Source organism: Sitophilus oryzae, unplaced genomic scaffold (genome assembly GCF_002938485.1).
Source record: "Sitophilus oryzae breed Bouriz unplaced genomic scaffold, Soryzae_2.0 scaffold_1903_pilon_pilon, whole genome shotgun sequence".
Classification (NCBI taxonomy): domain Eukaryota; kingdom Metazoa; phylum Arthropoda; class Insecta; order Coleoptera; family Curculionidae; genus Sitophilus; species Sitophilus oryzae.
Window position 1 is genome coordinate 1,161,859 of NW_022146617.1, and position 26,841 is coordinate 1,188,699.

The following is a 26,841-nucleotide window of genomic DNA, read 5'->3' on the forward strand; positions in this document are numbered from 1 at the left end:
AAACTCCCCATCTGTTAATTATACGAGGGAAAACAAAATGTTGATATTTTTGATGAAAGTTTGAAACACCCTGTGAAATATGTTAAAACAGCAAGAAATTTAAAAATAATTTTATCATCTAGATACATCCTTTCTCGAAGGTTTGTTTTTGGGTTCATCTCATTAGCTTTATTTTTGTTGGAAATATTCGGTTTTAAAGAAGGCACTAATATTTTTCGTAATTTTTACATTAAGACCATGCCTTTGTTTTTGGACCTAGTCAACACATCTAGTAAGTTCTGGTCCCGAAGCAGACCTTCTTGACATAAGATTTGCTTCATTTAATCTTCTTCTTGTAGTCCGTTAGTTAATATGTACGGTTCTTAAGTGCAATTCATTATCAATTTGAAAAGCTGGCAAACGGCGCGGCGGTTTCTTAGCGATAAACCTACAATAAGTCGATCGTCTCGATTAGAAGTTCTCATACGAAGGTTCCTGGACGTCTATATTGACGTCCTCATGGACGTGGTCATAATTCAAAGACCATTTAATATACTCTATGGTATTAAGGTATTTTTGGAACCAGAATTTTATAGCAAATTCACTAAACTCCAATAAATAAATGATATATATTTGACTCGCCCTGTATATCTATAAAAATTCTTTTGAAATGTGAACTACTATTAAACATATATTTTGTAAAAGGTTTGGAGTGAAAATCTCAAATAGGAATCCTGACACAGCTTTTCCGGAAAATGGAGCCATCTTCTATGTATGCATTTATATAGTAGTATGTGTTTATTTAAATACTAAAGTGAAAGCAACGAATTTAAATAGGTAAACTTTGTTATATATCTTATTAACAATACAATGCAAAAAGTTTTATAAAAATTCGTTCACAGTAAATGAAATCCGAGGTTTGTATCTCCTAAGAGCTTAAAGCACTCCACTATAGAGTTAATTTCTAAATCTTTATAGAAATATAACGCATTTTACCTGCAACCCAAGATCGGTCCAACAATCCTTCCATTCTTTCTATGATCAGCGCTGAAGACGTCAGAGCGACAGCCAAGAAGAATACAATCCTAAAATAAGAAAAAGTTAGTAATCAGACTAGTACTACTTTTTGATTTTATCAACTCACGTTAAAATAACTCCAGGTGCAACAAAATCGGTAAACGACGGTTGATTGGAACCGTAAATAGGTTTCTTGAATGAAATCGGTACTTCCGCAAGTTCCTCGTTTTGGTCGCAATCTCGTAAAAGGTCCTTGGTAAAGTTTTGGTACGTTAGCTGAAGGTCTCTTTGTAGAATGATACCGATTTGTTGATCTGCAATAAATAATATGATGAAAGTTAATATCTAGTACATGGCAGTTTGAAAAATTTATATAAAAAAATATATGGCCTATTTTCTAATACTACTACATATTTTCTTACGAAGCGAAGTAAGATATGTTATACACAGGTTAATTCATGTCAGCAGCACATAAGCTAGGCGCATAGTGCTGAAAACCTGAAGTTAACCGAAGAGCTAAAAAAGCAGACGGTATTGGGAATACCGCTAGATAAAACAGCTACAAATTATGGCTTTAAAAACAAATTTAATGAAAGAAATTGTGTTCGCAGGTGTAGGACCAGGAAATAAACAACCTTTTATTTAAAAAAAAATCCAAGCCAAATATTGAGGCAATTTTTTAAATAAAAAGTTGTTTATTTCCTGGCCCTAAACTTGCGAACGCCATTTCATACATAAGGACGCAAATCTACTACATTAACAAATTTAATATTATTGTAGCGTTTTTTAAACCACTACCACTGCGAACGGCAGCTTTTCATCGGAGAGCAGTCGTGGATAAGGTATTTCACTGGAAAGAAAACTAATTAAGAACAATAAACAAAAAAAAATAGATATTGGGCGCCAGGCATGTACAGAAGCCGGTGATGATAGGCCCCAGACATCATAAATTATATATTAATATATAAAAAGACATGTAACGAACTAAAAACGTTACATTATTATACCATGCATTATACCAACCTGGATAAATAACATACGATATGCCGATGACACAGTTCTGGTTGCGGATAACATGGATGATTTACAACAGTGGGTTAGTATGGTAGGAGAATGTAGTCGAAGAATGGGACTTGCCATTAACACTAGCGATGGGAACTATCGAATGAATTAGACTATCGAATGGTTACTGAATGAATGATTTCAACTATCGAATGGTTTTATTCGAGTAAAATCATTCATTCGTTTGTATACTAAAGCATGTATGTGACAATCTCGCTGTGCGACTAAATGGTTATCGTTGAGCCACGACTATCGAATGCTTTTGATAAATGAAATTTAGTATTCGTTTGATTTTTGTGTGCATCAGTGCATTATTAGTTCTTCCAAATTTTTATAACTTCACCTTATAAATACTGTGCTATTTTTGCGTTTATTAAAATATTTAAAATACTAAAATAGTAGTTTTTTTTAATTGACGATTGTGTGCGTGTGCAGGTGTCAAAATTTTTCCGAAAATTTGTGTGATTTTCCGTAGCCCGATCTCTCAATTATTTTATTTTATATGGTATATATGGTCTATTTTTTACTGGGAAATTTTGAGAAGTAGCAATTTTTAAGGAGATGAGATGAACTTAGAATTAATTTTAAAAATACATATTTGTATTTTAGATGTTTTAATAATATGAATTAGTTGAACTTAATAATCATATTTAAGTAATGTGGTTAAGTAAATGGGGTTATCGAACTCAAACTATGGGGTGAGAAAATTAAATTGAAAGTTTTACAGGTGCCTAATTCTCTTACATGTAGTTTTTTGCGAAGAAATATTTCATTTATTTTTTAAAGTAAATGCCAGTAAAAGTAAATATTATTTTTAAATAGTAAATATAAAGTACCTAATATAAATAATTTTGATTTCTAATTTTTTATTTATATTTTCCTTCCATTACACTGCATGCTGAGAAAATTAATAAATGTTTATATATCATGATTTTAAAGTTTGTTGTTAATATAACAAATTAGTTCTGTAATTATTATTATTTAATAAACCAACGTTGCCACAAAAAATTTAAAGACTATATTATTTTTAAATAGGATCTAATATAAATAATTTTGACATCTAATTTGTTGTTTATATTTTGCTTCTACGTAAAAAAAAATGTTTATATTAAATTATTTTAAATTTTGTTGTTAATAGCTATAACAAATTATTACTGTTATTATTATTTTTATTAAACCAGTCTTTGCTTAAAAACATTAAAAATCATTTTCCTACATCCAAAATAACAAGTATTATTGCAGTGTAACAACAGAATATTAATAAAAAAAAATGCAAAATATATAGACATACTATCCCTAACTAACTAAAGCCAAACAATAATATTCTTTGCTAATATCAACTAATACCAATATATGGCAACAGCGCCCTTCGTAATGTATTTTCTGTGTAAATACTAGCACCTCAATAAAAAAATAATGTGTCCTTATCTTTATATGACTCCGCAAAAAATCAAAGAAGCCGGCTTCTTTCATAGCATTGCCACCGACCGCTGTCGGGTCGCCGGGCGACAACTAAAATCCAGTTAATATTTTATTATAATCGATCCTGAGGAATAAATGAATTTCATAAATGAATGAATTTTATAAATGAATGGTTTTTGCTGCCGAATTACTAGAATACAATATTTCAAGGCAGATGATGCATCTATTCGATAATTTTTATTCGAATAGTTTTCAACGAATGTTTTTTTACTAGCTATCGAATTATTCGAATGAATTGCAACTATCGAATGTTTCGATAGTATTCATTCGATAGTTCCCACTACTAATTAACACAAAGAAAACATGGTTGTCACGAAAGAGGTGGATGAGTTTAGACACGCCAGCTTAACATACGAAGGAAAACTCATAGAACGAGTCGCAAAATTCAAGTACCTGGGAGCTTGGCTTCACGAGGACTGGTCATCTGACTGGGACAGTGGCGGATAGAGAGGGGGGGCTCGGGTCCCCCCTAAAATCTATAAATTGGCTTAAATATTAGGTTTTTGGGTTAAAAATGGTGCCCTAAAAAGCATATTCTACATTAATTTTTGTTTGGGCCCCCCCTATAATAAATTCCTGTATCCGCCCCTGGACAAGGACATTAAGTGCAGAATCGAGTAAGCCCGGGGCGCATTCCTGAAATTTAAAAAAGTCTTCACCTGTAGCGATTTCGACCTTGAGCTTCGATTGAGATTAGTGGAATGCTACGTCTGGCCGGTAATCCTCTACGGCGTGAAGAGTTGGACACTAAAAGCAAGTGCCATAAACAGACTGGAAGCTTTCGAAATGTGGATATACCGCAGAATCCTCAAGATACCATCCACGGCCAAGATAAAAAACGAGGATGTGCTCAGACGTATTAATAGAGAACGTGAACTCTTCAACACTATAAAAAAAGAAAGACTGCATACCTGGGTCACGTCATGCGTAACCATAAATACCAATTTCTCTAGTTGATTATCGAGGGCAAGATCGAGAGCAGAAGAAGTTTGGGACGGAAAAAAAATGTCGTGGCTGCGGAACATAAGACAGTGGACAGGCATTAGTAACATACAGATGTTGATCCACACAGCTAGAGATAGGGAAGCCATGGAAAGTGTGGTCGCAAACATCCATTAATGGATAAGCAGAGAAAGAAGAAGATACCATGCAGAGAAAACTGAATTACTGAACCCAGCTGGGGTAACTAAGCATACAGATGGCTCAAGAATGTTGGGCGTAGGTAGAGAGCTGGAATAGTAGGGCTGAAACAATAAATAGCTTTCCTAGCAAAAAAGAACATACCCTTCAGTTGCCATATTTATTTGTTTATATACAGCCAAGCAAGGTTTAAAGGCATTCGATACCACGGAGGTCAATTCAAGACTACTGTGGGATTGTGTGCGTGCTTTAAATACATTGGGTGAACATAGCAAAGATAAGTTAGCTTGAGTACCGGGGTACGAGGGTCACAAGGGTAACGAAAAGGCAGATAAAATGGCCAAATAAGGCTTATTAATTCCATTCAAAGGCCCAGAACCTTTCTAAAATAAAAGAAGTCACAAGACTGGCAAAAAAACAATGGGTGGCCAACAAATATCTGCAATGGTCAAGAAATTTACAGGCGAAAAAGAAATTCTAGTGTTCTTGTATGCAACAAGAATATTAGAATTGTAGAATAAGTATCTGATAAGGTAAGGCGGCCTGTCAAAGCTGTTGTGGGTCGACTAACACGGCCTTGTAAGATTAATATTCTTAAGTCATCTAAAGTTGATGGGATTGACGAACGAAGCTATGTGCAGATCTTGTCAATTTGCAAAAGAAACGACAGAACGTATAGATAAAACATAAAAGATGTTCTAATAAATAACACAACACTGGAAATAGTAGAAGAACATATTATTTGGGACAACTAATACATAACTCTGGATCTCTACTGCCAGAAATCAACAGAAGAATTAAGTTAGCTGGAGTACTTATGGAAGAAACTCAATCATATTCAAATTTAAAATGCCACTTTATCTAAAGGAGAACATATTCGACCAATGTGTACTACCAGTCATGATCTACGCATGCGAAACCCGGACACTTAAATGGATATTATAAGAAAACTGCAGGTCGCACACCGCTCAATAAAACGAAATATGCTGGGAATAACCAAGAAAGACCGTATACGAGTAGAGTGGATACGACAAGAGACCCAATGGATATCATCCACAGATTCAAATCCCTCAAGTGGCAATACGGGCAGGATACCTGGCAAGAAGGACGGACAACAGATGGACCACAAAAATTACAGGATAGTACCCACGGGGGATTAAGAGACCTAGAAGAAGACCAAACCTGAGATTGTACCATGATATTAAGAAATTAGCAGGGATAATTTGGGACCCCATAGCCAACAATAGACAAAAATGAGTCCATCTACAAAGAGAGTATCTAAATACATGAGGGAGGCTACACCATAATTAGAAATGGCTGAATAAGCTAAAAATGATGATGATGATTTTTTGTACAAAATATAATGTAACTTGGTAGAATATAATATATATAAGATTTCAGTATCGGTGAACATTTTTTTAAAAACACTAGCATAAAATTTGCTTCGCTTGTTAATTTTTAAAGCTTTTAAAAAATTTATGCTGTTTTTAATTCTCACACCATTACTATTTGCCGATTTTCGTGTACTTAAAATACAATTACAGAAACAAGTAATTAAACGAGCGACGAAATTTATTACAGGAATTGTTTGAACTTAACCTTTAGAATCTATCAATTCCTTTTTATTGCTGTTCAAATTTAACTGCATAATTTATGCTAATAGAATATGTGACCTTAGACATTGCTTCAGTTATTATAAAGGTAAACAAGACATCAAACAAATATTACTTGTTTTTGTTGTAAAAATAGAAAACGAGCTTTGACAGATGCGATGCATAGATATGTCCAATTAATTTGAACATAAAAACGAAAAAATATTAAAAAAAGGAATTTCTTAAAAATGTCGTTAAGTCTTAGCGATCCCAGATCGCAGACAGATTTTGAACCAGTCCAATAAAAGTCATCTTTAACTTTATAACAGTATTTTTGAGCTATAAAGGCAGCTTTTTTTGGTTTAATTAAAAAGTCAATAAGATAATAAGTTGTTAGCTGTTGATTGTGTTTAACCTCATAAATAATAGTTTTTACTTATAATTAAACCATTTTGAAGAGGATTTCTTATTATCTTTTTTTTAATAAAAAAGGGCAATTTGAGTAGTAGAATCTGCAGTTCCAATTAATTACAGTACTGTTCCAATTTGGAGGGACTCAAAACAATAATGATTTGTTGGTCGGTGGACCTTATGTTAGGTTAATGTCTCGATAAGCGGGTTCTGACTGACTGCATTGGTTTCAACGTTTTTTTTCATTTTTCTCTGTATTTAATGAGAATTTTATTTTTTGAATATTTTAATTTTAAAATTGAATGTTTTATATCAAGTTTTTATGATTAACACATGTCAACCGCTAAGTCATTACTGCTTCGAGTCGCGCGTTTTCAATTGGGTATGCTATTTTCAGACAAATAGAAGATTAGATTTTTTATTTATGGAGAGTGACCATCAAAAAAAAATAAGTTGTGGTAGGTACTAGTCTGGTAGTACTTTTTTTCGGTTTAAACACCTATATTGTTTTTATTTTTAAATGATACTTTATACATTTTCTGGCATACTTGATATCTACACGAAACTTGATTTACCAAAATAGATTCTAGCTCTTGTGAAAGCTAAGCTAGAGCTCTCGAATCTTTTTATTTTTTTTGTAAACTGGTTCAATTATACTATTAAATTAGGGTTAACAATGAGAGAGATAGACAACAATTACGGAAAGGCTTTCCGTAATTGTATCTGAATGTAATTGTCTTGTAATCTTAATTCTTTAAGGGCTTTCCGGGAAAGCCCATAAAGAACAAGTAGCTCTCAATGAAATTTGCAATGTAGGCTGACCTTGACAAGTTCTTGTTTGACAACCCTAGCAATGGCCTCACGTAAACTTAACTTAACCTAAGACGAAAGTACGTGGCGAATAATACGCGATGGAAAAAATAAGTGCGCTGTAGTCAGGGAAAACTTAACCTGTGAAAATCAACTTAAAGCAGAATTCATGGGAATGGGAATTTTATTAACCTGAGAAAGTCCTGAGGAAGAAATTTCTCAGGACTTACGACCGAGAAAATCAAAGATTTTCCTTGATGTAAGTAAGTGCACTCTTCGGATTGTCACGGGGTTTTTAACAGGACACTATCTCTTTAATTTACGTCTCAATAGATTGAAGCTAAACAACGGCGAATGCAGATTCTGTGGGAAAATGGGGAACCATCAGAACACCTCATCACTGACTGCGCCGAAACGATAAGCATTCGTGCCATAAAGTTTGGTACGACTGATATCGGGGAGAGGGAAGTAACATATGTAAAACCGTCTGTGTATATCGAGGTTCTCATATTAGAAAGTCTTTCATTTCAGCCCTGGATGCATTACCTTGCTTGCTTGTACACTACTATCTACTTCTTAGCTGTTCTCATGATTGCACGCAATCAATTATAGGGTGGCGGATGAGAAGTGCTCAGTAATTTTAAACCAAGTGAGATAGATTCAAACAACTCGCTTGGACTACACCATGTACACCTGGGTTATGACTAACCTAGTGTAACATCGCATTGTCACTTGTTTTCCGAAATTATGTTGATTGATAGAGCGTAAATGAAAGAGAACTGCTGAGTATGACGCCTCCATGTCTCTGTAACTAGAGGTTCCCATATTAGAAATAAAAAATAACTTGTTAGTTTGGAAGCTTGGTATTGTCGGTTGGTCGCTATTGCTTAGCTGTTTTCACGCTTGCAGCAAGGGTAGGCTGATAGATGAGTAGAGCTCGGCTAACTTTAAGCCGAATGATATAGAGAAAAAAGGATTTTTATAGCACTAAGTGACAACAGAAACGCAGTGTCAATAAAGTGCTCCATTGAGAACAGAAAATACGGCAATATTTACAACATTCGTTGCGGATTTGTTAGCGCTAATTGGGTCACCAGTCGTGTTTATATAGAGAAGCTGTTTTACCTCTCTAGTGGTGGAGATCTGGCAAGTATAGGTAGAGGACATACTTACCTTGATCTGGTGTTTTATATTAAGTTAATCCGAAGAATTTGATTTCTGATAATTTTCTAGTTTAAAATTTTGTAAATTAATAATAATAATAATAATAATAATAAATGTCTTTATACCCAAATAAAAATAGAAATATTACAAAAAAAAATATTACAACATAAAAAAAACAACACTGATAAAAAAAATAAATGCTATAACCAAAAAAAAATACAAACAACAGAGGCAGTCACTTCTAAATGAGAAGGAGCGAAATTCAGAGTCTAACTGAGCTCTGCTCTTCCATTTAACTCCTTGATGACATTAAAAAGAAAACAAAAAAAGTATATACATAACTGAAACACGCTTAAATTAACAAAACAAATTACTGTAGATTAAAAAGCCATTGACGGGCACAAAACCTAAAACGGTTTAAATTTTCAGTAGCTTTTATATAAGCTGGCAATTCGCTATACAATTTGGAAATTGTATAGGAAAAAGATGACTCATACAAAGATGTCTTGTGGAGGGCAATAGTTAGGTTATATATCCTTCTTGCGTAAATTAATATTATGAGCCTCTTCTCTAAATTGAATTTTTTCAAAAAGGTACTTTGGCTGTTGCGTTTTTACTATCTTATGATACAGGTTTAAAGTACTTAAGAGTTGTCTGTTCTGCATATTAAGCCAATTGATATCTCGCAGTGTATGAGAAACATGATCATATTTCCTGAGATTGAAGATGTATCTTAGACATGTATTTTGTTCTTTTTGTATGCGGTAACTATCATAAACATTTAGGCTCTGAGAAATAAGAGGTGAACAATGGGAAAAGTGTGACAAGACAAGAGCATTGCATAAATTAGCCTTTAACTTATAATTGAAGCAGTCACGATAAGGGTACAATTGTCTAAGGCCAGCATACGCCCTTTTGATGCAAACAGTTACATGCATCCCGTACGTTAAAGACCGATCAATAATGACCCCCAGATTTTTGGCCTCCTCAACCACTTCCAATTCCTCGCCATTGATATTTAACCTAACTTGACTGACAAGTTTTGGATAATAATTTTTACTCGCAAATAGCATAACCTTTGTCTTTCTAGGATTCAAGTTTAAGTCATACTTAAGAGACTGACAATACAGATTATGTAGGTCAAAATTAATACTGTTCAAGGCTTGGTTGAAATTGTCTCTGGAAAATGAAGCATACAACTGTGTGTCATCCGCATATGCATGAGTTTGCGAGTATCGAACAACATCTGCAATGCGAGATGTATAGATAGAAAACATCAGTGGGCCAAGGATAGAACCCTGAGGTACACCACGATTCAGTTCGATACACCCAGATATATCTGTATCCACCCTCACCATTTTGCTTTCGATCAGTAAAATAGCTAGCAATCAATTTCAACGCATCACTCGAAAAGCCATAATAACGAAAAACAGACATCAATACATCATAATTTAAGCAATCAAAAGCCTTACTGTAGTCTAGCAAAACAAGAACTGTAACATCTCCCTTATCCAATGCCGTCAGAATATCATCAGATACTTTCAATAAGGCAGTGGCACAACTGTGCCCATCTCGAAACCCCGATTGATGAGTTGCTAAAATGTTATTATGCTTTATATATATTTTCATTTGATTAGTTAACACATGTTCTAAGATCTTTGACATGGTAGGCAATATGCTAATTGGGCGCAAGTCTCTAAATTCTTTAATATCCGCAGCCTTAGGAACCGGTCGAATAACAGCTATTTTCCAATCTTTTGGAAAATAATTGTCCAAAATACAACTATTTATAATATGTAATAATATTTTGGTTATAACTGCATAGCTCATTCTGATCATCGAACAGTTCAAGCCATTAATTCCCGAAGCACATGTTATATTATTAATGATCTGTAAAATATCTTCTTCATTTACTAATGAAAAGTTAAACTGATTATTGAGTAAATCAGGACAGCTATTAGTGTTAAAATAATTGATTATATCAACATTATTTCTATTTCTAGGAGGGACGCTATCAACAAAATAGTTATTTATTAAATTTATATTATTTAGGTAATCAGGAATATATCCGGACATATTTTTGCGTTTCCTATATTAAAGTCTTTTAATTTATTCCAGAGCTTTTTCGAGTTTTTATCTTTACACAAATTTTCAAAATAAATTTTCTTTTCTTTCTTAACCAAAGACGTAATAAAATTGCGCAATTGCTTGTATTCCTGCCACACTGTGGGAGACTTCGAATTCTTAAATTTATTCTTCAATTTGTCCCTCCTTTTCATTAATAATTTTAAATAATCAGATAGCCAAGGAGCCGCAGCTTTTGTAATTTTATTTGTACGAGATGGAACATGAGTATTAAAAATTGATATTAATGCGTTATTCAGAAATCTAACCTTCGCGTCAATGTCTTGAATATGATAGATTTTGTGGAGCTCCATATTTTGCAAATCTGATAAGAGTTTGTCGCAGTCGACATGTTTGAAGTCACGATAAATTTTATAAATTGGCGGTGGTTTAGGAATTGAAAGAATGGGAAAAACTGCGTCATGATCTGACAAGTCGGGGCTGTTTATACCCGAATCAAATGCTATGTCTGTATTTGTCGCCAATATGAGATCTATAAGTGTAGAGGTCGTACTTGTAGTTCGAGTATACCCATCTATAAGTTGCCTAAGGCTATAATCAGACATAAATTGTCTAAGCTGATTATTATTATACTAAATTATTCAGCTTTTTGTTTAAATTAACTTTCCTTCCAACATATATTTTTTGTCTTAATTGCTATCAATATATTACGCTTGACTTACTTGACATATCCAAGTGAACTCGTATTTCACTTTGGTCGAGCGTTTCTTCATCGCTGTCTTTTCCCAAAGCTATCCTGGCGACCAAAGCATCCGTGAAATTTTCCGTAAAGTGTAGTGCTCCCCATGCCTCACCACTTTTGACAGCTGCTTTTGCCGACTCAAGACTTGGATAGTAAACCTAAAAAATATAATATATTTTAAAAAAGACATATTAAAATTCATTCAGGCGATTCCATTCGGCAATTCACACTTTAATTTTATATTTTATAGTAACGCAAAGATTCAATTTTCTTTATTTTTATAGATAAAGAGAACAAAATTGGGTGAAACAAACTGTTTTACGGTATAAAGTAGTTTGTGTAGTGAAGCGTGTATTAATTACAAGAACATCGCCAGGTCAATGGATGCAAACGATAATAAAAAAAAATAGTTATTCCTTAGCGTAGTGTTTTTTTATATTTAATATTGTATTTAAATCTGTTGTAGTTTGTAGATTTTCATCCATATGGGTATAGTGCTGTGCTTTTGACTTGAACCATAATGTTATACCTAGTAAATATTTAGAGGTATATTGGACATATTTTTAATTAAACAATTATGATCTTTTTAGAATGGTAAAATTCAAGAGAGAGCTGTAGTATTAAAATGTTCATTTTATAATGTCAAAGCGAATTTTGAAAATTTCCGAATTTTTTTATTTCGATTTAAATTCTGTTTGTATTTTACACCTTAAGCTTCATCTGCTTCAAAAATCATTATTATGGTGCAACTGGTGAAATTGCTCTTAACAAGCGGCCAAAGATTTAGTATCTAAAACCCTACGTTTATCTTTAAAAAAAAATTTCTTTTCCATAGCAACTGTTAAAATTGCCTTATATCTATCAAAAATAGTAGATAAAATAATACTTTAACCGCAAGGGTAAATTAAATGATAGTTTAACAGCGAGGTTGTAGTTAGGTTAAAAACTTTATTTCTTCTCGCACGTTTTTTAATTGCTTCCATTTTTGAAAATTGTTGTGTTGCTTTTCATAAGTTATTCGGGATTTAAATGGAAGTAGTTTGGATATGGTGTTTGTCGCCTCAGCCTGAATATCTGTTGGTAATTTACTTATTTCGTTTTGAGCCATTTCTGGCTCCAATTCAATCAGCAATCGATACGAAAGAGAATTAAAAAATATTGACTCAAAACTGACAACTAAAGAGACAGCTTTATTTATTTGTCAAATTATACAGAAACCAACGCCAACCCAGCACAATATTTTTTCTACTCGTAATAAATTCCTTGAAATAATAATTTCTGAATATTTTTTAAAACGCAACTCGCTATGCAAAAAAATATTGTTTTATACACGACGATAAAATTGCATTATCGTCTCCCGAAAATCTTTTCGGTCGACGATAAAATAACATTTTATCGTCTTGTATAAAAAATAACTATTCTCTATTAATTCTCAAGGTTTGTAGTATCTTTTATCTACTAAGCATATTAAACAGTAATGCTTTTTCTTAAGTAATACTATATACGTACATTTTGACATGGATTAATTTAATGACAAGATCTATTAATATCCTATATTCAACTTTACGTTAATACAAATAGAAAGATAATTAAAAAATACACATTTTAGTCAAATCAACTTTTACAAATCACAAAAACGCCTTTGTTTAAAAACTAGACACGCGTTTCTTTATTCAGGTTACCATCATCAGTTAATTAGATAAATAAAACACTACTTTGTGTCTACTACTATCATTCAGTGTTAATCATCTGGTGCTGGTGCTTACATAGGAAAAACCTGCGTCTAGAGATTATAACGAAGTGTATTATACAGGGTGGCCCGAACAGTATTCCGGAAACTTCGGCAGTATATTCTGCAGATAAAAATAAGTAAAAAAGTTAGTATAAATGTATGTCCAAAAATGTTTAGTTTCGGAGATACAGGGTGTAGAAACTTCATTTTTATTTCGATTTTTTCCAAATAATTTCTGTAGTAACGTCAATATTTGGATGAAAATTGGTTTCTGGGAGTTTTATAGGAGACTCCTATTTATAGGGGCGTTACTTACATGTGTTTTAACTGTTTTGAAAAGTAATAACTTTTCGTCCGTACCTGTATAAAACTACTGAGTGAAAAGATATACATTTCCGTGATTTTTTATGTAAAAAATGTCTCTTGGTAAAAATCGCTACGAGCAACCCAGTGGCATAACAACAGACTCACGGGCCTGTGTGCAAAAATTTTACCGGGCCCCCTACTACACCTACATATTTCAATACTTATATAATACTAATCTGAATAATATGCACTCATATTTTAGGTTAGAAATAACATTATCAATTAATTTTTATATAGTATTATTTATTACTGCAACACAGAATGATGTAACCCAAAACATAAAATATCAAATAAATAAAAAAAAAAATAAATAAAAACAAAACAAAAAACAACAACAAAACTAACTAAATTAAAATAAACAATGTAAATAGAAACATGAACATGTTAAAAAAGAAGTATTGGGAATTGCCGTCATAACCAGCACAGGAAATCGCGATATTATTTGAAGCAAGAACAAATTGAATTTAAGTGCTATAGCAATTTTTTATGCCCTTCGTATGCAGGGTGCGATAATGATTTTTTACGAATGGAATACCTTGTACCTACAGGGTATCCCATTTTCATGTGTTTTGTTGCCCTTATGAATAGGTTTTCACAATAGTCGGCTACTTTTAGACAAAATGAGAGATGCCCTAATAGAATTTGTCATGGCCCTCTTAGTTACTGAGCTACAGGGTGATTTTAAAAAAGTGGCAGTTTCGGGCACCTCTCGTAACCCAGCTGCCTTGTCGTCCCCTTAATACAACCATTAGGTAACTAGAGTTTTTGTGATTTTGAGTTAACTAGTTTGGCCAGTATAATTTTTCATGCTCTTTGATGCTACAACTAGCTTCGTTCTATTTCTATTTGATGGTACAGAAATCCAGTGACAATACAGCAAATTTCCTTTTTGTCAAATTTAATGCTCTAATGAGAAATTACATATTTCCAGTTATTTTTATTTTGCAAAATAAAAAGGAAAACACAGCTACAAAATTGCACAAGACCAAGTGTAAAGTAATAAGTTATTTTCGCGATAGCCTGTGCTAGTTAAGTAGTTAAGAAAACATGTGATAGATAAGAACTTAGTTCGGAATCGCCCGATTCTGCTTGATTCGTGATAGCATGTGACAGATATGGAAATGCGGCCCGGGCCCCCTGAAGGCCCGGGTCCGTGTGCTTCGCACACACGGCACATCGATAGTTACGCCACTGGAGCAACCGTTCTCAAGATATTTAGAATGGAAATAGTCAATACATGTCATTATTGACAAAAAATAACCATGTTGAGTAGATAGTTATTTGACTGAAATGATAAATTTGTGAACTTTTTATATTTTTTAAATTAATCATAAATTTTTCTTCGAAAAAATGATGATAAAACAGTTTCTGTTGAACTTTTGGCACAAAGATATTTCAAATTTATGATTTCAGTCTAATAACTATTTAGTCAACATATTTAATTTATGTTATTGATGACAGGTATTGATAATTTCGATTGAAAATATCTCGAGAACCACTACTCGTAGCAATTTTTACCAAGACACCTTTTTTTACGTGAAAAATGTCGTAAATGAATACTTTTTATTTAATAGTTTGATACAGGTACGGACGAAAACTTATTAACTCTTCAAACCAGTTAAAAAAATATGTAGATAGCGTCCTCTAGAAGTAGGAGTAATATTGACATCAAATGTGAAAAAACTCCCATACACCAATTTTCATCCAAATATTGACGTTACTTCAAAAATTATTTGGAGCCTTTGAATAAGAAGACTAAGGAAGGAGCATATCAAAAATCTTAGGTGCACCGCGATAGGTCTCAAATATGGCCGACTTAAATTCCGGTTTATCAGTGTCGTTCTAATTTTATTTAAAAAATGTAAAACTATGATGTAGGGTAGACGTGGGGTAGACTCAATAATTTGTTGTTTTATTTTACGTTGTGAATAAATGTTGGTAGTTATTAAAATTGTTATAAAAATATATAATTCTAATAAAATAGATAAGTTATAATAAGTATTTATTAACACAAACATCCGATACGCTACTGAAGCAGGTAAGTCAAATTAACGTATCTAAATTCTTTGACATCTAATCTTTGACAAGTAATAAATAAAAGCTAAAATGCAAGAAAAATATATAATTTAGTTAATTTAAGTGAATTTCATAAATGATCGGTTTACTACACGTATGTATATTATATAGCCACTTACTAGCGAAAAGTTGTTCCATTATTTCACTCAATTTTTGCCGAGATCTACTCGCGATAGTGTCTCTGTTAATTTAAGTTTTCTGCCACAATTTCCATTTAGATTTATTACCTTTATACAACTATCAGTAGTAGAATAAATAATAAATAACATAAAATAAGCTCCGTAAAGACAAATCCACAAAATTTCAAATCAAATTCAAATGTGTCAAATGAATCATCAAACAGAACTGTCAAGAGTCCCCACCCTAGAGTGCTTTTTTCGCCCACCATGCATTAATACATGGATAGCATTATGCTCCTTCCTTAGTCTTCTTATTAAAAGTTTGGAACAAATCAAAATAAAAATAAAACTTCTAAACCCTGTATCTCAGAAACTTTTTTACTTATTCATCTCAGCAGATCAGCAGAATATGCTGCCGATGTTTCTGGAATACAGTTCGGACCACTCTATATACACCAGGTATACCTGTTAAGTCTTACCTTCGTTATCGTACTCGTATTCACCGCGTGTATATATCGACAGCTCAGATTCGAAAATTTACAGCCGAGTTCGAAGGGACAGTCTTGATAAGTCATATTCGTATAACCCACTTCCTCGTTAACAATGGCCAATTTAAGGCCCCTCGGATCACCTCCGATGGCCAGACAGAACAGAATGACTTGCATCACTGGCAACGCGAAGATGAACAGCATCACTCCGACGTTCCTCCACATCCTGAGGAAGTTTTTCTGGAGAAGGGCCTTGATTTTGCCGGTGGTAGTCCAATCGCTGCAGTTACCGCAGTCTTCGCAGGCTTCTTGCAGACATGGTTTGCCAGATGACGATTTCCCTGCATACTGTAAAAATAAATAAAATAATAAAACTCTGATAAAGATTGATATTCAATATCGTTGTTTCTATTTCCTTTAAAATAATAATAGCTCCCGTGTATAGCGTTTAACACCTTGGGAGTAGCAAGGTACAGCTTGCCATATACTAGAGCCGTTCGGTATTCAAGGTAGAGGTGTGTAGTTCGTGAACGAACTAGTTCCAATGAACTATTCCGACCCCGGAATGAAAGGAACTAGTTCCTGGTTTCTCAAAGAACTAGTTCCTCAGCACCTATTCCGGGATCGAGACTGTGACTGATAGAATAATATGCGACGGCGACGGATCGGCTAGCGCGCGTAGCGCGATGGTAGGCAGGAGTAGGGAGTGCCAGCCGTACTTTTCGGATCCGGACCTAGAGGAACTAAACTAAATAAAAGACTAGTTTACGTACGAATGGATCGGACCAGCGCGATCGATGCTAGGCAGGAGTGGGGAGTGCCAGCCGTATGCCGTATGTTATCGGATCCGGACCTAAAGGAACTAGAGGAACTAAATAAAAGACTAGTTTACGTATGGATCAGCCAGCGCGATTGATTCTAGGCAGACGTGGGGAGCGCCAGCCGTATGTTATCGGATCCGGACATAGAGGAACTATTAAAAGACTCACGGGAATCTATTCAGTCGGTGGACCCGAGATATAATACAAGGCGACGACGATGGATTCGGCCTTGTCTATTGCCACAGCCGGCGCGGCGTAATTACCACAGAAATTTGTCGTGGATACTGTTTTTGATTTTTAGTTTGTTTTTTAAATATTTTATGGGAATGTCTCACTTTAGGTCCCTAAAATTAAGAAGTATCTTATAAAACGAAGTAGATATTCTGAACTTTTAGACAAAAACAAAAAGCTTGAAGTGAGGAAAAATACAATTTTTCGTAAAATTTTTGTAATATTTGCTCCAATTGATGTGTGATATAGTTTTTTAAATTCTGATTTGAGTTTTTTTTATTTTTTTTATCTGCAATAAAACTTACCTATATGTTTTTAACATACACAATTACACGTCCCGTTATATCTCCGTACATTATAAAAATTATACAGATCATACTGTGAATAGTTCTGACTGACAACGAAACGCATTAGCAAGCAAGGGGGATGTCAATGTTAGTCGGGAACTATTGTGAACTAAAGACCTAGTTCAAGGAACTATTCCTCTAGAGGAACTAGAACTCAGGAACTAGTTCCTCCCAAGGAACTAGAATTCTCACCTCTAATTCAAGGAAGGTAATGTGGCTAGCACTACGCTTCAACCGCCTATTATTACCTCAGGATTGTGAATCCCAAGTACTAATTTAAGGCTGAGTCGACCTAGGTACCCAAACTATTTTTATTTTAATTAAAATAGTCGGCTGATGAAATGCCGGGTATGGGATTCGAGCCCACTACCTTCAGATTGGTAGACGAGAGCCTGTACCTCTACGCCACCGGGCACCTTTCTATTTCCTTTATTTGATCGATTGTAATGTTTTCTAGAGGAAAGATGTGGACCAGAATAACAAACGAAGAAATAAAGTAACTGTATCGTGCACCGATTATAACGGAAGTAGAAAGAACACAAAGACTTAGATAGCTAGAATATATTGAAAGAGTGGCTGAAACAAGAGTTCCTAAAATGAGACGTGAAATAGGTGGAAAGAGTAGGGGGAGTAGACTGAGACCCCCCCCCCCCAGATGGAAAAAGAATGTCGAAGGAAAATTCAGAAGGATAACAGTTAATGGGTGGAGAATAAAGGCGAAGGACACAAATTTGTGGAAAAATTATAACTATAATCAAGCCATGAACATTTTAGACTTTTAAAGCTATTTTATATAATAACGTTTTCAAACATAAAATGATGGTGTTCTCATGGAATATAATTTATCACGAGTTAATGGTGGGACCTTTTTTACATGCCGTAATGCCAGATTCTGTATAGAGCCCAGTGAGCATTTTATTCCTTTAAGGGAAATGTGTCCTAGGTGACGTGGTTTTTACGTTACTAGACTCTTCTTTTGCCTGATAAAAATGAATAAAACGCAGATACGTAACTGTTGCCTAAATGTGACTGTATGTGACTATATGTGACAAAACTTTGCTCAATGGGAGTTTAAATCCGCTCAAGTAGGCGTTTCGAATAGCATTGCAGCTACTAAGGACCAGTAATATATTAACAAATAATTATTAGTAGAAACATATTATATATAAAATTCTTAAAAAAGGAGTCTTTTACCGATATTTTATTTGAAAACTATTTTTGTCTTGTATTTTCAAATTAATATTAATCTCACATTATATAAATATTAGTTGGTACATTTGTATTAATGGGTATTACTATTAAAGATCACTTAAAAAACAAGTTTAGCTCTGTAACATCCGCTCTTCTCGTGTTAAAGGAATGAAAGGAATAATTTGTATACATATATAGATTTCTTTTCTGAAAATTTGCTTTACTCGTATGTTAAAATAATATGTCAAGGAAATCAAAATATTCTGCTACGCTGACCGCTGTGAATCCAGTTTAGTAGCTGAAAAAGAAAAGAAGGGGATTTGCAAAAGCCACTCTATTAATTTAGCAGAACGGCAAAAAAGCTTAAAATTAATATAAAAGCGATAGAAACTAAATGCATAACTACATCCAGAATATCACTGTGATGCAAACTAGAACTAGACTTGTGCAACATTAAATGAAATTCAAGTATCTCGGCATAGAAACATTCGAGTACGAAGATGGTCCAATCCGTTGGAAAGGTCCTGAAGCAGCAAGAACCGAAGCATATTTCATTAACCAGTACCTTATGGAGCCAAAATACATAGAGAAATTGAAGTTAAATCCAGAATCTACAAAACAGAAATCAGGCCCATACTAACATTCATTGCTAAAACCAAGCCAGAAATCTAGAAAACAAAGCAGACACAGGAAACAGGGATGAAAGTATATTTTTCGTTCGAGATGAAAGTATTCGTCCTGCTTTCTAAGTAGAAACCAACTTAAAGCCAGAGCTTAAGAACATGGAAGATTCTATCCGAAACGTGGAATGGGAATCATCCAACGGTCCAAGACATTAGAATAAATTCCTCAGGACTTACTACCGAGAAAAATCAAAGATTTTCCTTTATTTAAATAAGAGCAATCTTGTTCGAGGATTGTCACGGGGTTTTTAACAGGATACTGCTTCCTTAATAAACACCCCGTAGATTGAAGCTAAGAAATAACGGAGAACGCAGATTGTTTGGGAAAAATGGGGAAACATCAGAATAGCTCATTACTGAGTGTGTCTAGATGACAACCATTCGTGCCATAAACGATGAATTGAAACGATGAAAAAAATGCATTCTTCATAAAAATGTTGGCTTGTTCAAAAATTATTAATCCCGTTTATACTTTTTCAAATTTCCATACCGTTTGAGAGAAAGTTAAAAAAACCATGAAATTATGGTTGAACTTTTGGAGTGGAAAGAAAGATATGAGTCCAAAAATCAAAAGGTGTTTCTATAATAATATAATTTAATATAATAAGGTCAAGAACATTTAACCTAATAGGACTGCTCATCCAGCCAAAAGTGTCCGCCAGGTGCATGCGAAAACTACTCGCTTTGTGACGTCATTGTAGCCCTTGTCATGGTTATCAGTCCTTATCCGGCAACCAATAATACACACGTGCATTATTGGTTACCGAATGCAAAACGTTCATTATTTAGTTTATTTATTTAAACACCTTATATGTATGCAGTATAGAAAATTAACTGTATAAATCGTATTAAATACTCGGATAATGCATTTTTAAGAACAGCACCTTTTGCAAGCAGTCTTTTTAAAGTGCTTCCATATTTTGCTTTAAAATAATTAATAAACAAAATCGTGGGCACTTAGTATGCACTTTGTCACAATCCACAACACAAAATGAACGTATTTATACACTCTATAGCTCTAAAAACTTTAAAGACACCCTTTTCACATTTAAAATTGACAAAATAATTAACTCAAAACAGTGCCTTCTATTAAAAGATCAGCCTACGGGCGGACTTTTGTTTACTTCATCAGCTGTACATACTTAGATATTGGGTTAGATTCCGTTTCATATTTTGTCGGTTGATTTTTGGTTTTAGCTCTTTGATTTTTGGTATTATTTATTATTGTAGTGCAAAAAACTAATTATTTTGGTGTTGAAGTGACATAAACTACTACCAGATATATGGACACTCTCGGTTTCATAAAAAAATAGAAATTTAAAAAATTACACGTTGTGTAAGTGATTTAACCTAAAAGTGCCCATACATTTTTTACTTATCGTGATTTTTGTGTGTGTTTTTTAAGACTCTAACAATTCATCAATAAAGCTTAAGTGGAGTGTGTTTTTGGTGCTATGCCTCATCTTTGTTGTGTTCCTGGTGGAAAGGATAGTTACTAAGGATAGTTATTATACTAGGCAGCCTAAAGTGTCCGGAAGAGCAAGAAAAGTGGGTACGAGTTATAAATCAAGAGAATTTTATTGAAAATATCTTTAATAAATTTAAAAATAATATTCTCCCGTGATGGTAAAAATGAAAACTGGACAATTATGTTTATTTTATTCATATTGTGGAATCTCCACTCCAAGTGTTGCTGGTTCAGCTTCGATAGATTCAAACACGTAAGTAGGTATTATGATCTAGGGAAAAATAAAGAATATGTGTATTAGAGATCATGAAAAAGATTATTATTTTGAGTTCAAATTTTAAAAAAGATTTTTTTAAAGACAAGACTGATACAGTTTAAAAGAAGAATGTGTTTTTGTTTGATAATATATAATGTATGTTAAGCATAACATATATTTGTTCAGTAATTTTTAATGAATAGTATTGATTATTTATAATACCAAATTAATATCAAATATTTAAGTGATGGCTGAATACAATATGAATAAAATAACAATAAAATTGGTATATTTGCATAATACAAAATTAAGTTTTAAGAATAAAGGTGTTACTAAAAAAAACTAAGAAATTCATATTTCTTTGTTTTAATTGGTCTAATGTTATTTACATTTTACGTAAGAATTATACCGTATCATCGAAAAAATCGGCGTCTAGTTGGCTTGGAAATGAACATCGATGACATTCCCTAAATAACTGTACACATAAAATAATTAACTAGAATTTTACAATCTTGGAAAATTTGATATTCTTGAACCTTGATTCTAAATATTCTAAATTTTTTGATTTTCTTGGAATTTAGGTTCGGGAAAAAACGCTGATTGATTTTTTCATTTGGTTTTTCATTATTTTATTTGGTTAAAAAAAAACGGTTCGGCTAACATTATAGCCTCCATCAGTGTTGTGTCATATGAAAAAAATAGTGTCGAATATAATCCAAAAATTGCATATAAAATATTCACACCACGCACATAATGTTTACTGCGTACTCCATAGTCAATGTAGATAATTTTAGTGTTAAGAATAATAATTTTAAAAAATATGTGGTCATCTTTTGATAAGTTTATATTAGTTTATTAATTGCAGTAAACATTATGAGGTGTGAATTATATTGTATATGTAATTTTTTTGATTATATTCGACACTATTTTTCTCATATGACACAACACTGTGAAGGCTATAGTTAGCCGAAACGTTTTTTTTAAACCAAATAAAAATAATGAAAACCCAAATGAACACTTAATCAGCGTTTTTCCCGAACCTAAAAATCCTAAGAAAATCAAAAATTTTAGAATAATTTAACATATAAAATGCCAGCGATCTTCATTTCATAGCCATCGCTGACGCCTTTTTTTAGATAATATTGTATTATTTGTAAATATAATTTTTCGAACATTGATACTTGCAAAATATACATATTAAATTTTGTGAATGCAAATAATAATACATCACTATTAGTAGATATTAAATGTTTTTTGTTAAATTAGATCGATTTTCAAACCCCAAAATTTAAAATATATTTACATTTTACCCGTTATCTTATGTACCTATACATTATTTGTACATTGTAAAACATTTGCTGCATTTGTATGGTTCATAGTTTATTTGCCAAAGTATTTATTACTATAAATAGGTATATATGTTGTAGTTATTAACTGTATATTATGTATATTTCATTTAAACTATATCATTTTTAAAATACAAACCAAAAATCTGAGGAATAATTATGTTTTCCATGTATTCTACAATATATTTATTAATCCGTTATATCTAACTAGCGTGACGTCATAAATCTCGCCCCCAGGCTGATCTTTTAATAGAAGGCACTGCTCAAAATTTCTCAGCTGTTATTTTTATAAGTTTACCATAGGCAACTAATAATACACACTATCATGACAAGGCCACGAAGGCTTTGACAAGGGCTACAATGACGTCACAACTGTCAGCTGAAGCGCGGGAAGAGGCGAACGTACGTCTTATGAGGATGAGCAATCCTATTAGTTTACCGTTCTTGTAATAAGGTAATATAATTTCGATTTCATTTTTTGATAGATGGTTATTATTAATTTTGATTAATGTGATATGTTTTGCTGTTATTAAAGTATCACATTTCCCGATAACTACTATCGCCCTTTTTCAAAGTGAAAGATGATGATGATTTCAAAGAGTTCACAGATATTACATAACCTTGAATGAAGATTACTTAAACAAAGATTACTTACATCTAAATGCCCATTTGAATCCTGAACTAGTACTTCTTTACTTTGATGGAAGTTGAGACCTACGACGCCGCTTTCTTCAGTAACCGAAATCGAATCTTTCTTCGGCCAGTTCAATGTTGCCAAACTTATGTTGTTGCTAATGTTATTGTCAGTTTGTGCTCCGCCTACTTGTCCCTGTTTCCTGGACAATTTTAAAAATACTTCTTCCAGAGATGTGCAGCGGTACATGGACAAAAGAACGTGAGGAGCTTCTTCGGCGAGGAATTTGCCACTGCGCATTAAACCAATCTGTAAAGGTAAAATTGATTATTTTTAATTAATTAATTAACTTCATCAAGAACATTATTAATACTTAATACGCCTTAATTTTTATCTACATTGCTAATCTTTTTGTATTTTGATTGTCTGTTACTTGTATTATTATGAACACTTAAGAGGCTATTACGCTGTACTACTCGGGTCGCTCTCAGGGGTCGGGTAAAGCAAGTATGTGGCCGAAGGAAATATATATTATATTTCAGAAATCTGCCTAAGGCTTAGCCCGATTCTGTCGTGTTAAGCCATACCCAAAATTCCAAACACACATGCTTTGATTAAGGTTTGCAGAACTTCAGCATTTGCCATAGAATAGCGAGCAATTTGTTACAAAACCATATATATTATACAGAGTTGTTCACCACATACGACACGGAGTATTGTAGCTAAACGATTAGATTTTTACAAATTGTAAGTTTTGGGTTTGTTGAAGGACTATTAGGGCTACAATTTAAAAATATTTATACAAGATACAGAGTGTCCCAAAAGAGTAAAAAATATAGTTGTATTTTTTTAAATGGAACACCCTGTATATTATTCTATTTTTGGATTCTATGATTGAAATAAAGGTAAATTTGATTAAGGTTTATCACACTTAAACCTTACCGTTTTTGAAATATTTTCAATTTTATAAAATTGCAGTTAAAATTTTAAGGCTTCATTTCTCCAAGGGTATCAAAGTTTTTAATACTAAATATTTACTGAAGATTATTTATTGAGCAGATATTGTGTTGCAATAATAAAAATTTTACTACCTTATACAGAGTGTACAAAAATTTATATTAAATAATTACTAAATTTAAACGGCAATAACTTGTTTAATTTAAATGAAACACCCTATATATTTTTCGTGAATCAGAAGCACAATATAATTGACTATCAAATTGTATTATACCATTTTTTACCCATCTCTTCCAGTTTTCGTAGAAAAGGCATTTTCTTATAATTTGAACATTATTTATCACTATACCCATGGAATATTGACAATTAAATATTGAATATTTTTTTATTTTTTTATTGACATTTTAGCTTATTTTTTATAAGATGTAACAAATTTTCAAACGGTGCAGATACTAATATTGTCAATACACTTTATTTAATTAAAAAATTAAAAACTGTTTAAATATTTTTTTTGTTAAAGAGGACCAATTAATATGATCCCAGTATTCAAACTACATTAATTGACTGTTTACGTTGATTAATAATAATTGCTCCAAATGCTAAAAAACTGAATTTTGTGTGTGAATTAGACAGTGTGTTAAAAAGTAACACCTTATAAATTTTGTTTCATTTTTTGACGGATGCTTATTTATAAAAACAGAGACTTTCATTTTCATAACTTATTATTATATTGATTTCTGAGCCAAATACACATTTATTTAGAATACTTTATTAATTAAAACAATTTAAAAGTATGTAATTAACTAATTTTTGGTGTTTTTGGTCGGAAATAATGGTGGTATATTTAATTGGTATACTTTATTACAAAGATTTTTTTTTGTATGCCAATGGGCTTGCAATATTTACCACCTGTACACTTTGTACATAGTATATGTATTGTGCTATAAAAAAATCTGAAATGTCAATATACCATGGGTATAGTGATAAATCAGGTCTAAATTATAAGAAAATGCATTTTCTACGAAAACTTGGAGAGATGGGTAAAAAATGGTATAATACAATTTTATAGACAATTACATTGTGCATCTGATTGACGTAAAATATATAGGGTGTTCCATTTAAATTAAACAAGTTATTGCCGTTTAAAGCTAGTAATTATTTCATATAAATTTTTGGACACTCTGTATAAGGTAGTAAAAATGTTATTATTGCAACACAATATCTGATAAATAAATAATCTTCAGTAAATATTTAGTATTAAAAACTTTGATACCCTTGGAGAAATGAAGCCTTAAAATTTTTACTGCAATTTCATAAAATTGAAAATATTTCAAAAACGGTAAGGTTTAAGTGTGATAAACCTTAATCAAATTTACCTTTATTTCAATCGTAGAATCCAAAAATATAATAATATATAGGGTGTTCCATTTAAAAAAATACAACTATAATATTTTTTACTTATTTGGGACACTCTGTATCTAGTAAAAATATTTTTAAATTGTAGCTCTAATAGTCCTTCAACGAACCCAAAACTTACAATTTGTAAAAATCTAATCGTTTAGCTACAATACTCCGTGTCGTATGTGGTGAACAACTCTGTATATCACTAGGTAATCGCTGTAATCACAAAACAGGTAATCGCTGTAATCACAAAACTTCAATCTATTTCCGTATTCTAACGGAATTTTAAATTATGTCTTTATTTTCGAGAAAATTTAGTCCAAATATAAGGAATATTTTGTTGATCTTTGACCGTCAAAATCTTAAAAATAAAGAAGTTGTCTAAAAATGTGCTACAATACGGATATAATATAATCTTTTATCTTTAATTCCCTTCTTCATTTGTGTAAAAATACCTAGCTAGTTTTACATAAAACGTTAGATGCTGAACACTTATTTTGCTACTTTTTCAGATTAGTGAAATGGACTCTTAAGAAACAGATATTTCTAAATGTTGAGATCGAGACATCCGAGTCATTGCTTTTTCTTTTGTATTTATAAACCAGGTCTCTTTGGGATTAATGGACGCCTTTTTTTTAAATATTTTTTGTTAATATCTGACTTATTGAAAACTGTTCAATAAATAATGTCTCTAATCTTTGTGGTGGGCTCATTTCTTGAAAAAAATGTAGGTATTTTTTTAAGAAGTGAGTAAATTGAATAAACAAATTTTGGAAATAAATTTGTGTGTTTGGTAACATCCTTTTTTAATTTTTCTACAATTAATGTTAATTTTTGTCATCATTTGTCAATTTTTAGTAAATGTCGTTGGTTACGTTTGTCTGACGATATATTTTTTTCGATCATACGTTATTTTTTCTGTGGTTTCTTAATTTAGTCATGTAATCTAATCATAAGTAATAGATTTATCTAAAATTTATGTATAAACAAATAATAGCTCTCAATAACAGTTAATTAAATTATATATCAATATTAGGCAATATTAGTCAATATTAGCAGCCCTACAATATGAAGGAATAGACTCAAGATATACTAAAGTCATTGAAAATATTTACCATGAAGCAACAATGCATGTCAGATTAGATGCAACAACTACGACCAACAGACTAGTATTGGAGAGATGTGTGAAACAGGGGATACCATGTCACCTAAACTGTTTACTCTAGCTCTAGAAGAGGTAT

General features: G+C 32.4%; 1 protein-coding gene across 3 annotated transcripts in view; it reads right to left on the reverse strand.

The window, feature by feature from the left end:
* LOC115883469 (ABC transporter G family member 20) overlaps window positions 1-26,841 on the reverse strand; it is a 148,553-nt gene that overhangs the window by 5,420 nt on the left and 116,292 nt on the right. For all 3 annotated transcript variants that reach the window (XM_030901833.1, XM_030901831.1, XM_030901832.1), the window contains exons 5-9: window positions 23,264-23,551; window positions 16,257-16,613; window positions 11,465-11,642; window positions 1,124-1,310; window positions 976-1,064 (exon numbers count right to left, since the gene is read on the reverse strand). In XM_030901833.1, coding sequence (XP_030757693.1) covers window positions 976-1,064; window positions 1,124-1,310; window positions 11,465-11,642; window positions 16,257-16,613; window positions 23,264-23,551 — 1,099 coding nt within the window. The remainder of the gene's footprint in view (window positions 1-975; window positions 1,065-1,123; window positions 1,311-11,464; window positions 11,643-16,256; window positions 16,614-23,263; window positions 23,552-26,841) is intronic.